General features: G+C 44.6%; 1 protein-coding gene across 1 annotated transcript in view; it reads left to right on the top strand.

Moving 5' to 3' along the window:
• Positions 1-14,828, top strand: part of cspg5a (chondroitin sulfate proteoglycan 5a) — a 29,088-nt gene that overhangs the window by 6,497 nt on the left and 7,763 nt on the right. Inside the window, 2 exon segments of the mRNA XM_053432207.1 lie at positions 9,399-9,652; positions 9,654-10,378. Of these exon segments, the coding sequence (XP_053288182.1) occupies positions 9,399-9,652; positions 9,654-10,378 (979 nt within the window).

Here is a 14,828-nt window from a genome sequence, read left to right as displayed (position 1 = left end):
TGTGTGTGTGTGTGTGTGTGTGTGTGTGTGTCTGTCAGTGTAACGTAGGTGCCAGACAGTCAGTGTGTCCTTCCCGAGGCGAGTCACCGGGTTCATGTTCGTGCGGGAGCTTCCCCTCTCCTCTCCGTGCGACTGTGCACGCTCCCCATTTCTCCCTGTTCTGCTGCAGACTGTCACATTAACATTCAAGTGCACCTATCACAACACACACACAGACACACACACAGACACACACACAGGGACACACACCTGTCGAGGCAACACAGTGTGTTCAGCAGGCAGACAGATGACTAGAAAAGGACTATTTGCTTTGTGTGTCGGTGTTTCCTCTCGTTCTGCTTCACGGTTCATCTGGGGAGGAAAACCAAAAAGAGAATAAGAGTCAAAACGATTCAGAGAGAAAATTCAACCTTTTTTAAATCAAATGACAAAAAAAAAACATGATCTGAATATTGACAAACTCAATTATTTATTAAAACAAGGGATTATTGTTTTTTGTCAAGACAAAGTCAAGCGCACAAACACAACATGGATGATAAACACATGAGAAATTAACGTTCAAAATCAGGTCACAAGAAAGGAGAGAAACTCTGTTAGTGGACGCACACACACCTATTGAGCATGCATGCACTCAACACACACACACTTCACACACACACACACACCCACCCACACACCTGCCAATTTCAATTTGACTGACTGGCCACTTTAACATCACGATGTAAAGTGGCCAGGGAAAAAGCTTGTGCATATATAATATATATAACATAAGTTGTCATGTTATATTCATGACTTCACACACATGCATGCATGCACACATCTACACACACAAGTTTGGACACACATACTAACACACACACACACACCAATAGAAATAGCACAGTGGCACATTTTCATATCTCATAAAGCTGCAGATCCCCAAAGATAAACACATCATTATTAGGTGTGTGTGTGTGTGTGTGTCTGTGTGCGGCAGCAGATCTTTGTCGAGTTGTCGACGCCGCGGCAGCTCGAGCCCAGGCTGAGAGCGTTTCCACGGCAACACATCCTCCCTCCATCCGCCGCCACCTGTGGAGTCGCAGCGACAGAATCATGTGATGGAAGGAGGCAAAAATAATTATTAATAAATAAGAGGCAGATGGAAAGACAGAAGAGAAGAGAGGGACGGGGGAAAAATAAGAGATTTACAAGAAATATGGTGTGGGAGATGAAGAGGAGGTGAGAAGATGGAGGAAGAAGATGAGTGAAGGAAGGAAGGAGAGAGAGAGAGAGAGAGAGAGAGAGAGAGAGAGAGAGAGAGAGAGAGAGAGAGAGAGAGAGAGAGAGAGAGAGAGCAGCTGATGGAAAATCGATGGAGGACCTGAGCAGTTCCTCTTTATATTGATGTTAATGAGCAGCATGGAGTGAAAAAGCCTAATGTTTTTTTCATAAGTGTGCGTGTGTGCTTGTCTGTGTGTGTGTGTCTGTGTGCGTGTGTCTGTGTGCGTGTGTGTTTCTCTCGAGGTTCAGGTATTTGAGGTTGAAATCAATGAGAGTGAGTTAAAGCGTCTCTCTCTCTCTCTCTCTCTCTCTCTCTGGCTTCAGCTCTAATCTGTGGTTTCGCTCGGTGCCGCCATTTTCACAACCATTAATTAAAATTCTGCCTGGTGTGTGTTACATGTCTGCACACTGTCAGGAAATACACAACCATCGCACTACAGTTGTTTTTAGGGCGTTAACACTCAGATGAAAGAGTAAATATTAAATTATTACTCAATCAGGATCAGGGGGCGGAGCCAGGAAAGAAGCTTTTTCAACCTTTTCCTTGATTTCTCAGAGAATCATCGATGGATCTTGAAGAATAAAAACAGACAAATGACAAATCTGGATCCAGTGACTTTAAATGTTGTTTCATAAGATATGAGCTCAGCTGAATTTGTGCTTGTGACATTTAAAACGGTTCAGGTTCCCTCATTTCCTGTGTTTCCTCCTTAACCAGTCATCAGATCTAAAACCCTTCACTCCCTTGTGAGGTCATCAATCAGTCTGGTCTATTCTCTGTGTTTTGAACAAACCCTTCATTCAGACAGGATGTAAATGCCCTGTATCGTAAATTAATTGTGTTATTAGTGAAACATATGAAAACACAATCACGCAGATTTCCCCTCTGAAGCAGATTGAACATATTGTTCCAACGGGAGCCCGTCAGCTTTTGTTTGTTTTCCAGCCGGCGTCCAACCTTTCCCCTTCTCCCTCATGTCTGGGTCACCCAACTGGCCGTCGGGCCTAAACTGTCAGAACCAATCAGGTTACTCTTTACAGTCTGTCACAGCCAATCAGAGCGCCCGGGGTCTGTGGGTGGTTTGGTGGCTTCCCCTCTCCAAACTGATCTGGGTTTAACAAAAGGCGAAGCCGGAGGGTCGGCGGCTCGCCAACACGGGCTCACAGCACTTGGCCTCGAGGCCCCGTCGCCCCCAAACAATCAGTCTGAGACACACACACACACACACACACACACACACACACACACACACAGAGAGAGAGAGAGAGGCCAAACTCCCCATTAAGACCACACCCCTCACTGGGGGAACTGGAAGCCACCCCAATTACCAGTGGGTTGTCCTGGCAGAGACACAACACAACACACACACACACACACCGATAAACAGGAGTCTCCTTATGTAACAGGGATTGATTATCTCATCTAATTTGGGAGGAAACAAACAACGACTCCTTTCTTCTGGTGGTTTGTCTCATTCTGGTTCTGGACCCAGTCTGAGTCTGGAGCTCTGGACCGAACCCGTCCAGACTCGACCGCACCCCGACCCCCGGCTCTGTAGCCGGGTAGAAGACGGGTAACACCGATAATCAACTCCCTCGGACCAAGTTTATACCTAAACCCTCTTTAAAGTTTCGATGTTTCCTTCCTCTTGTGTGTTATATAGTTTTTTTGGTGAAAGTTCTGCGAAGTTTAAAAAGCCCAGTGGGTCTTTCCTGTGAACTGACCTTGAATTTAACCTAAACATCAATATGTTAACTTTTACTATTCAATTTGTTTTTATTGATTCTCTTGACAAACGCCTCCGTGTTGATTGGATCTTAAAAGTGCTGAAAGAACTATGTTAATGAAGTTTAACTGGTTTATAATGGGAGTTTTGTTATAAGTGGAGTTTTGTTCTGGTGCGTTCCAGCTGCACGACACCTCTGCTTGTTCCGAACCTTTTTCTGTTTCCCCTGATTCCTTCTGATCTTTTCTTCAACAACAGTCGTCTCCCTCCATTTCACGTCTTTTATTAATTATCTGATGAATGAGATTAATGAACCTTGAGTTTATTTAAAAACCTCACTGTTCAACATAATGAGTGAAATAAAGCTTTATTTGTTTTTAACAAATTCAAAAGGAAAATGGATTTTTTTTTCTTTTTTCGATGACAAGCTCAATTAACTCTGTGAAAACAGAAATCATGACTCAGCGCTTCACTTACTGGCTCATTAAAATCTCTCATGTGTTGAATCAGAACCTTATGAACTGCAGCTGAACTTTGAATTTCCTTCATCTCTCAGATTCTGTGTTTATGTTTAATTTGCTCGACCCGTGGTACCTGTGATAATTTGCTGTAACCAGTCAAACTCATCTCCTCTCTCTGTATACCCTCCTGTATCAGAGCCACGAGAAAACAAAGCTGTTGTGTATCGTGTGAGGCGGAGCCACAGAGTCGCCACGCTGCTGCTGAACCAGCTGTCCATCAAACGGGTCTCCCTCGTTAATCCAATTAGGCTAACGAGGCGGTGAAAGAGAGACAACTCCACTTAACTGCAGCTCAGTCCAGAGATCTGCTCGGTGAGGACGACACCACAGAGTTCTGATGTCTGTAGCAGCTTCAGAAGAGACATCAGGTCAATGAGAAGGAGGACATCTTTCTTTGAGATATATCTGGGGCATTTAGTCTTAATTGATAGGACATTAAACTTGGACTGAGGATAAAAAAAAGTTTAGTTTAGTTAATCGTCTGAGCCAAAATGGTGGAATGAGCAAACAACACTGTGTGGAGTTGCTGTCACGGCTGAACATGACCTCATGATGATCCCATGTTAGCTGACGTGTCCCATGTGTTTCCACTCAACAGGAAACTTCACAGAGTCACAGAAACACAATGAAAACTCATGGATGAGTCGTTGTTTCCCACGAAAAGTCCCAATATTCGGAATTTCATGTAATTTGAATTTTTCCGGTGAGGAGGTTGAGGGTTTCTTTTTGATTGACAGGTGACTCACCCTCTTGTTCCACCCGGGCTTCCCCCCCGTCCATCCAGGGTGTGGCCACCAGTGACTCAGTGGTAGAGTCCAGGCCTCGTCTTGTGTTGTCAGTAAACTGAGGCTAATAAACTTTATATCTGAAGCATCATATTTGAGGTGGATATAAATACACAGCAGCAGTAAGTGAACTCAGATTATATTATTACATTCTATATTAAAGCCTGTTTTCCAAAACAGGAACGTTATCCAGGAACTTTTGCAGGAACCAGGAACTTATTACCCTACATTTTGTACGGGAGCCTTTTGGGGAGGGGCTTCCAGCAAGGAAGACACCTGATTGGTTTATTACTCCATCATTTTATGTCAGCTGGTGGTTCTCTATAACAACTCGTAAAATCTGTCCCCTCAGTTTGAAAACACTTTGTTACTCGTCCCTTTAAACAAATCCACTTCTTCATTCCATCTGCAGGAAGCTTTGAGTGCTGGGACTAAAAGCTTCAGGTATTTCTGGATGACAAGTTCAGCTTCCACCTGTGAGAGAAGAACGTCTCATCTTGGTTTTACAAACATGGAGAAGCTTTTACTGCACTGTTGAAAAAATCCTTTTATATTAAAGTTAACTTTCATTAGCACAGGATTAAAAGTTGCAGCGATAGAGCAAACTCATCCCGAGCTGGTGTGGAAGGTTGCATCATAATGTGGAACCGGCAGCAGCTGGACTGTCAGACACTGTTATGATCATAGAGTGTTGAGCATGTTGAGGCAAAGCATCGTGAGGCCACTGTGACCTTTGACCCCCGACATCGAATCAGTTCATCTTTGACTGAATGTTTGTCCCAGATTTAAAGACACTAGGTTTTCTTGAGACATCACGTCCACCAGAATCTGGGACAAATGGACAAACCCAAAACATATGAAGCCTGAGTCAGAACGCTCGGCTCAGATTTGTTTATTCATGCACTGAAAATCTCTGACACGGAATTAACACGTGTGCAGATCACAGGGTTTCACACGGAGATGGTCACATGGCACACGGGAGCGTGCACTAACCAGGAAGTGAGATTCGAGGCCAGTGGAAGTAGAGACTGAACCAAACAGAGTGGATTTCTGTTCCATGTAGTTTCCACCTCAGCGTCTTTCCTCCTCTCTTTGTCACTTTCGCTCTTTCCTTCTCAACACCTCTCTCCATCCCTCACTTTCTGTCACACCCTCCTCTTCCTCCCTGGATCTCTCTGCAGCTTCTCCCTGTCACAACGTGTCATCTTCTCCCTCGTCCCTCGTTACCAGCTCTCCTCTTCATCGCCTGTCATCCTGTCGGCTTGTGCAGCGTCTGTTCTCCTCAGCGCACGGTTTCCATTCATCAGGGTTTGTGCAGCAGGTTGAGGATTCATTTGTGTTGAAGGTTTTCTCAGAAGATTTCATCCAAACACCCATCTAATGAGCTGCTACCATGTGTGTGTGTGTGTGTGTGTGTGTGTTTGTGTGGTTGACAAGACAAGCAAACCAAGACGAATATGGTTATTTTTATTTGCGCAGAATAGAGCGGCAGATATTTACGGTCTTTCCTGGCGAGCAAAATGCTTTTGTGTAGGTATAGTAGAGGCTGTGTTGTCGTTTTGTGTGTGTGTGTGGTTTTGTCGTTTTACGCTGGGGTTGTTCTGTTGATGTGTTAAACAGCAGTGGATTGTGCGACTGCTGAAAGGATTAGCCCCAGAACGACCCCGGCTTCAAAGATGCAACTCGCTGCCTCAGCAACAGAAAAACAAAGCGTCCGATAAACAGATGATTTCCACTTGAACACCTCGAGACCCACAACGACAGGAAGCTGCAGATGAAACCTCGTGTGTGTATTTGTACACATGGTTTATGATCAGTTTATGCAGGAAAAAATTTCTTAACTGTGTGAAATCTAAAAGAGTCTGAGGGGAAAATATAGAGTGTCAATGCAGAAGAGGAGAAGTAGCTAAAGAGGAGATGTGTCAAACATCACGATTTTGTGTGTATATACAAAAGTTTCGTATGATTTGCTTCACTCACTTTTTAAAACTTTGTGTTGTGCAATGACTCGAAAGCCAATCGAGTCAATCCAGACTCAGCTCCTGGAGAAGAAGCTGAAGTTCCCAGAGTCGTGTGCGTCACCGGATCTTGTGAACAAACACACACACATCACTACTGGCTTCACTTCACCAGTTATCATTCTCTCCTCTTCTCTGGAGAACAGGCAAATATTCACGGGTTGTGTTTATTATTGTGGCTTGCACGAGTAAACACAAAGATCCTCGTGCAAGTAACTGGTGTGAACACATTATTAGGTAAAGCAAGGAAGTTTTATTAATAAAGAACATTTCATAGACTGATGTTGAAGATGCTGAGCGGGGACATGAAGACAAACACAGACACAGAGTTTAAAGAAATCAGTTCAAAGTCAAAAAACACAATTCAAATAATTATCACTCAAACTGGTTTGATCTCTCGAGCCACTTAAAGATCATGAAGATAAATATGTCTCACTCAGACGTTGTGTTGTCTTTGTTGCTAAGTTGTGAGATTGCTGCTTGTTAGCGTCACAGGGTGTGTGTGTTTATCTTTATAAAAGTTTTCTGGAGGTCAGAACAACTCGTAATGATCCACTGGTCGTGAAATCTGAGACTTTTGAAGATTAAAACCCCAGAGGGTCGAGATCACAGCTTAACTCCACATATTTTCAACATGTGCCATTTGGTGGAGGTCGTTTACCAAAAGCTTCTTACACGACCACGAACAAATCTAATCACCGTCACCGATCACGGCCTCAACCGAACTCGAGACATGAATTTTACTAACGTCCAGAGACACGTTAAAATGTTCTGAGCTGCTTTATATGAGGGAAATATCACCAACTGCTTAATTTAATTATAATGTCCTCTTTTGTTATTAAAGATTAGCAGATACGATTTTATTCCCCCTAGATAAATGTGTCACCTTTTAGTCCAGAGCTTATTAAACCCAGAGTTATGAATAACACCGTGACATCGATGCCGTCAATTCCAGGAAATGACTCAGGATCTCCGTCCCTGGTTCAGATTATTAAAAAAGGACTCAGCTCAAAACTTTATGAAGTTAGTAGAAGCAGTAGAAGCAGAGAGATCTGCAGTATCTGTACAGCTTTAACTAATTCAGGTGAATAAACACAAACTTCTCTTTGTTTGTTGTGGAATAATTCATATGGAGAACATCTGTTTTGTTTCTTTCTGTTCTTTAAACCACAGAACCTCAACAACCAGCTTCACTTTGAGCAGATAGAGACTCTAGAGAGTTCTTATCTCACCTTCAGTCACTTCACTCAGGGTTGGCTGCACCTTAAAGAGAATAACAGTAAGGGGTCATGCTTTTCAGTGACAAGTAACTGTAAGGGCTCAGTAATCAGATTACAGTTACTTTGACATGTGGTGGTTGATTGGTAGATCTCCGGGGGTTTGATATCAGCGAAGAAATTGAACTCCAGGTTATTCAAGAGGATTTTTCATTTAGAATTTGTGGTCTGTGTCTGCGTCTCCTCAAGAGAACCCCCCCCCGACCTCCTTCCTTTACAGGAGACCACCCCCCCCTCCCCAAAAAAGCGTATCCTAAATCTCTCCCCTCTCCATCCTCATAATCCCTAATCCCAGTTCCCTGCCATTCAAGTACATTAGTGAATTATTCCTTTAATCCAGAAGGGGTAGCGGCCGTAAAGCAGCTTTTCCCCCGGATGAAGTCATCGACTGGAGGATAAACATGCGGCGGATCACATCTCCTTTAAATTAGTCTCACCCCCGTGTGTTCGATGCCGGACTCCTCGACCCCACGCTCGGCCCGTCACACAAAGTGAACAGACGTCAGTGTGGTGATGTCACCGTGTGGGCGTGTGAGTCCGAGGCTGGAACGTGTGTTTGGAAAGAGTGAAGTGTGTGATTGTACGAGTGTGTTTTCATTTATAGTCTCAATATAAACATCAGCAGATGTTGTGTCCGTCTCCTCCTGCTGGTGTTGTACCGATATCGGTGATAAGTGGTTTGAATCTTGCTTTGGTTCGAGGTCCCAGTTTGAACTCCCAGTAAAACAACGTGGCTCTTTTCATCTCTCCGTCCCCGACCAGTTTATTTTCAACCCCCGGGCTGTTGAATTTTTCATAGTGATGGTTTCTGCAGTCACTGATGTCACTGTGGTTTGTGTGGGAGCCACTAAAACACATTTCTCTGCAGTTTGAGGCTCAGAACATGTTTTCTGACACTGAATGAATTGAATTTTCAAATTAATATTGTCACTGCTTGATTGCTTGTTACTGGTCTACCAGCCATTATAAACCTTGCTGTTTGCAATGGGCTGGTTACTGGTTTCAGGTTTCTCTCTGAAACTGTCAAAGTGACCTGCTGCTGCACATGTTTCTCCAAAGTCCAGTAAAGCTCGACTGCACATCATCACTCACATGGATGAGTCCCAGCAGCTACAGCTCCACAGCGCTGGTCAGCTGTTTATTCAGAATTTATTAATATTAAACGTAGATTGCAGTGAATTCCACACTGAGCGTCTTTGGGCCCTGAAGCCGGTGAGATGGATGTTTCTCGAGATCTGTGAGACACGTACAGACAATCAGATTTCTGTCGTTAGCAGATCGAAGATGACAGTTGTCTTCGTTTATATTGTTTTCATTAATTGTTTTATTGTGTTTGAATTTTGAATTTCAGTCGGTCTCCAAATCAAACAAGCTGATTGTCGACTGCAGACGTTTCTCTTCCCTCGACTAACGGAGCTATTTAAGAGCTGAAAGTTTTTCCTCTACAAATCGATACCAACTGTTTACAGAGCGACACCATTTTCACCTCCTTCAGTTTCCTGACTTCTCTTCTTCTGGCTCTCAGACTCATGAAGTCTTTTTCTGTGCTGAGGGTCACAAACGGTTCATGAAGCTTCAGGGGAAAAAACTTTACAGAGATTATTCCTGCGGTGTTTGAAACTTCATGATGGTTCTTCTGTCCAGTGGATCGATTATGAATCCAAGAACAACTTCATCCCTCAGGTTTATGGGTTAAAGATTAAGAAAATTATTATTGATGGATATTCTCAGTCTGAGTTTGACCTTTGTTGCGTGTCCTTCCCGATCCCCTTCGAACATTTCATTTAAAATCTTTTGTTTGTGTTTCCAGGAAATGTGTCTGGGACCAACGTCACCGAGCCGGACAACGTGGTCAACGCTACCTCCATCCTCACCGAGGGGGAGGGGCCAGCCAGGGCCAATGACAACATCGCCACTGTCACCGCGATGAGCAGCTCCGCCCCTCCCGACGCTGTGGCCCAGAGGGCGGGCCGCATCCCCCGCGCCGGCGAAGAGGACGAGCAGAGCAGCGGCATGTTCGGTGAGTCGGTGGTTCCTGCGGTGGAGGAAGCCGGTGTGGCGGCCCCCCCCCCCCCTCATCCCCGATTCGGCCGAGACGGAGCTCCTCCTGCCCAGCAACCCCCTGAAACCGGATGAGGGTGAGGGTGAGGAAGAGGAGGAGGAGGAGGAGGAGGAGCGTCTGCCGAACACCGACCCCCCGTGGATCCACTCCAAGGACACAGCCGTGTTTGACCTGGACCGCCTCTTCACCACCACTGCCCCCCCACCGGCCGTCACCAGCCCCTCCACCCCGGACGTCCTCCATGTGGACTTCTTCGACCCCTCGTCTCGCGGCCGCAGCCTGGACCTGGCCCCGGCCTCTCCTTCCTCCCTGGCCCATGAGCTGCAGGGTGGGGACCCGACCTCCTGGGCCATGCCGGACAGCTACGACTACCTCACGCCCTACGAGGACGGCGTGTCCCCCACCGCCGACGAGTACACCTACAGCACCACGACCGATGCCTACGAGAGCGATGAAGACCTCCGGCTGTCCGCTGGGTCTCCGTCCCGCCCCAGGCCCCGGGTCCCGAGCTCCTTCCTCCCCGGGGCCACGCTTCCTGGTGCCGGAGCTCCGGTTCCGAACGCCCCCCCCGCGGCCTCGCCGGTGGACGGGTCGGACGGGCTGGGCGGATGCCGCGCCGGCTTCCAGGCGGTGAACGGAAGTTGCCGCTCCCCCTGCGACATGCTGCCCAACTACTGCTTCAACGGGGGACAGTGTTACCTGCAGGAGGGCGTGGGAGTCTTCTGCAGGTAGGACGCACCACCAACACAAACTCAGTCCTTCACACATCATGACGCACAAATACACAAATACACAAATCAAACCACTCAGCAACACACAGACCTGGGATCTGCAGGTTGTTCACGTTGCACCAGTATTTTGCAACCACATGAAAAGTCTCATATCTCAGTCGAGTCAAACAAGAACTCAGGTTTTTTAATGTCTATATGACATCAAAAGCAAAATATGAGAAACTTTAGATATTTTTGTCATAAAGTAAACATAGATATGAGCAGAAACAATAACACTTTGTACACACTGAACTACACATTGATATTATTTTCAGACTAATCCGTAACCACTACGCCTCTGGTCCACTTACTGGTGGAGCTCCAGGCTGAGCCCAGTAATGATTTCCCCTCAATACTCAATCCCCCTCCGGTTGCCCTGGCCCATGAATCTAGGTGGAGGTCAGAGGTCAGAGGGATTAAGAGATATGAGATATGAAATATGGCCTGAGCCAAAGAGTCGTTCCTGTGGCCACGAAGTCAACGTTCACACTGTGGATTAAAACGTCCTGATCTGTGACGTGAGCAGCTCCATCATCGGTCAGGATTAGAGATGATGTGGAGATGGTTTTAAAAATTCACGTTTGAGGTTGTGTTTGTGCTGTTATCTTTAATTTATACATTTGAACCGACTCTGACTCCTCAACACAGAGTGGCTCATGGGAAATGGAGTTCATAAAGAGCCACTGAAAATATAAAGATTGAATAAAAAGCTAAATTTGGATGATTTTTAAAAAGAGTTTTAGGATAAAGGCGGAGCTCCAAGGCCGAGTTATTTGTTGTTTTTGTTTTGTTCATTTACGCAAAAACTGCTGAGCGGATTTCCAAAAAATTTGGTGAAGGGATCGGACACAGGCAGAGAAAGAAGCCAATTAATTTAAGATTGAATGGATCCAGGAGGTTTTCATCTCTTTCTTTAATCTTGTGAGTTTGGGAATTACTGAGTAATAACTCATGCATCTTGATAGGTTGATCTGAGCTCTACATTATTTGGTTTCACATATTCCGAGTGTGAATCTTAAAGGAAAGTAAAATGTGTGCAGACGTGATTTCAAGAAAAACATGATTAAAATCAGATGTAGAGGGACAGGACGATAATATAGATTTCAAACCTCAGCTTCAGCTTCACAGCTCGAGTGAAAACAAAAAAGACATCAGCCGCCATTTCGTTGTGACGGTCAGTCTTCATGCTGCAGGAGATCCATCACGAGGACGAGACTCACAGAAAACACTTCAGCACAGCGACAGAGAAAATGGCTGCAACCGGAAAAAAAGGAAACATCTGGAACTCTGTGATTGATGAGATTACCTTTTTCTTTTTTTTACCGTTATCAATCACGTAAAGGCAGATTTCTCATTTTATAAGTGGCAGATATTTTAAATACATTTCCTCGTAATGATGATGAAGATGAATGAAGCAGCCAATCAGTGAGGAGACGCTTCCCATTACCGAGCAGCTGCGCGGCTTAGCATGCAAATATATTCACGGTGGTGCTGGTCCTCCTGAGAAGATGAGTCTGAGTGAAACATCAGATATCTGATACACAGATTTACCTGCTTCACGATAACAAAGCCAGAGGTTCACAGCTGTGTGACCCCGTGACCTCCGCTCCAGATGTGTTCTGCTCATCTCTGGCTCCTCCCCCTCTCTGTGGGGACTCAGTCTGTGCTGCCTCCATCACACTGGTCCCATCTTCCCTTCCCCCCTCTTCCTCCGCGTCACAAATCGACAGCTGCTTCATGATCGTTGCTTATTTTAAGATGATTTAATATCCACCACTTTAAACTGGGACAGAAATTTAAAGGAAACATGTTATGCCTGTTTTTGTGGTTCATAAATTTAATTTGGGGAAAAGATTTACAGGTACTGTCCATTGCTGCCTGCCAAGTCAAAACATGTAGAATAGAATAAGAAGAATAGATTTGACTTCCTGTTTTAATGATCTGATGCTTGAAACACAAGGCAGAACGAATGAGAAATGTACTTCTGGAACCAGAGCTGTTCTAAAAGTCAACGTTACGCTCTATCGTCTAAAGGCAGAAGAAAGTGTGAATGAACATTTCAACTTCTCTCTGAATTAAAATGACCTTTGACCTTTATTAGAATGAAACAGAATAATAACCATCCCTGAAATGAAGTGACACGCCCACAGTGATGCTGGGTAAAGAGGGAAACGTGATCTATGAGTCAGACGCCGAGCGGCTCGATCTGGGTCAATGGAACTCTGGCACGGATCAGGACCAACACATGATGCTGAGTGTGTGTGTGTCTGTTTACACACGATGTGGCTGAGGTTGTGTGTACTGTTCATGTGAAGCTGTGAGTTCATGCGTGTGTGCTGTCGCGAGCAGCCGAGCTGAGACTGTTCACACATCAGGACAATTGAATCACAGGGAGGATGAATGTTTGGACCTTTAGTCGACTGCAGTAAAACACACGACCCTGTGAAGAGAGAGCGCTGACCTGAGACCAGCCCGACGCTCGGTATCTCTCTCACTCTGACAGAAATACGACCCTGTGAGACGGAGAAGTTTAATGTCGCTGGAAACACGTTGATGAAGCTGCGGTGGAATTAAAGAATGAAATGCTTATAGATGTTCAACATTTACAAAATTATATTAAAAAAAACAGTGAAGGTTTTCTTTGAAATTAATGATAATCTGTGACACATATATTATGTATTTAAGAAGGATCAGGATCCAGTGGTTCTGGAGTTTGAAGCATCTCAGGGGATCTCTGCTCCTGATGCTTCAATTTTAATTATCTTTATAAAATCTTTTTTTCTCTTAAGTCTCACAACTTTATTTAATCACCACAATAAATCCCTGGAATAACCTCTTAACATTAAGTGCATTAATGACACAGTTATTCATATCTCACTATATCCCTCTAGTTCTTCTCCTTCAGAATCAACTCTTAGCTTGTTGCTCGAGGAGGTGACTCAGATTGTGGAAACTGAGGAGGACAAACTTATGATTCAAACTAGAAAAATGTTCAGTATGAGAAATATTTGTGCTGGAAGTGAAGCTGCCGGATGTCGTGAGACGACAGGAGCTCGGAGAGGAGGAAAATAACCTGGAGAGACGAGGAGGTTCGGATTCAGAGTCTGAACCGTCACACGTTGGCTCAACTTCAGCACATGTGGCTCAAAACATTGGAATATTGATTTAATTAAACCGTCCACTGATCAAATTGAATTAATATTTTGTGATTTTAACTTTAAGTTGATTCCAAAGTCCTTTTTTTCGGTGGCATCTCCGGCTCTCTGGCTCTCGCTCGTCCCTCTGATTGACAGGATCAGTGTTAGGATCCTAACTCTCTCCCTCTTCTGGACCGATGACCACATTCTGAGGAAACAGATGAGGAGAAGGAGTGAGAGAATGGACAATGGGGGGGGGGGGGGAGTCTGGGAAACAACAGAAAGTGTGTTTACATTCTCAGTGCCTGTGGTATCGAGAGAAGAAGGCGTGAAGGAGTGAACAGGAGGGAGAAGATCTAGAAACTGAGAGAACGAGAGAAAGAAAAGAGTGAAGAGAGAGAGAGAGAGAGAGAGAGAGAGAGAGAGAGAGAGAGAGAGAGAGTCAGACAGAACCTTACAACTGCTGCCAGGATGGAAATGACTCCAGCGAGCCAGGTCGATTTTATGTGTGTGTGAGAGAGTCTGTGTGTGTGTCTGTGTGCGAGTGTGTGTCCTGCAGCTTGATGTAATTAAGTGAAGCTTTGAGCACCAACAGCAGTTTGTATCCATTTTAGTTTTCATGATCACATCATGGAAACACAAGCACACACACACACACACACACAGGATTATGGGTTTATTAAGGGAAACTTCCAAGTCAAAGACTGAGGGGTCATGGAATCGGGCCAAAGGTCAAACAAAACACACATGAGATTTATGACTTTAGAGAAGGACAAAAGATACACACACACACATACACACACACAAAAACACACACACACACACACAAAAACACACACACGTGCTTAAATTACTTTTTGATAATAGACGTCACGCTGTAGTATAACTATGCTTTGACTGGTATGTTTACTGGACACACACACACACACACACACACACACACACACACACACACACACACTCACACACACACACACACACACACACACACACACACACACACACACACACACACACACACAAAGCAAGATTTAAATGAGCTAAATGAAATATAAATCAACATCCAGGCTTTTGCTTCCTTTCAACTTTCTTGTTTCTGTTTTTACAGAATTATGGGAAAACTCAAACTGCTCTAGTGTAATTTTATAAATATAATAAATCAGCTTTGATAGGAATAGAAACATTTAAACCACATGAACATAATCCACAGCTGCAGCTTTTTGATTCACACCTGCTCAGAATTTGTTTTTTGATATTGAACTTATCTGACG

The sequence above is a fragment of the Pleuronectes platessa genome, chromosome 10, assembly GCF_947347685.1.
Source record: "Pleuronectes platessa chromosome 10, fPlePla1.1, whole genome shotgun sequence".
Classification (NCBI taxonomy): Eukaryota; Metazoa; Chordata; class Actinopteri; order Pleuronectiformes; family Pleuronectidae; genus Pleuronectes; species Pleuronectes platessa.
This window is presented reverse-complemented; position numbering and strand designations above follow the sequence as displayed.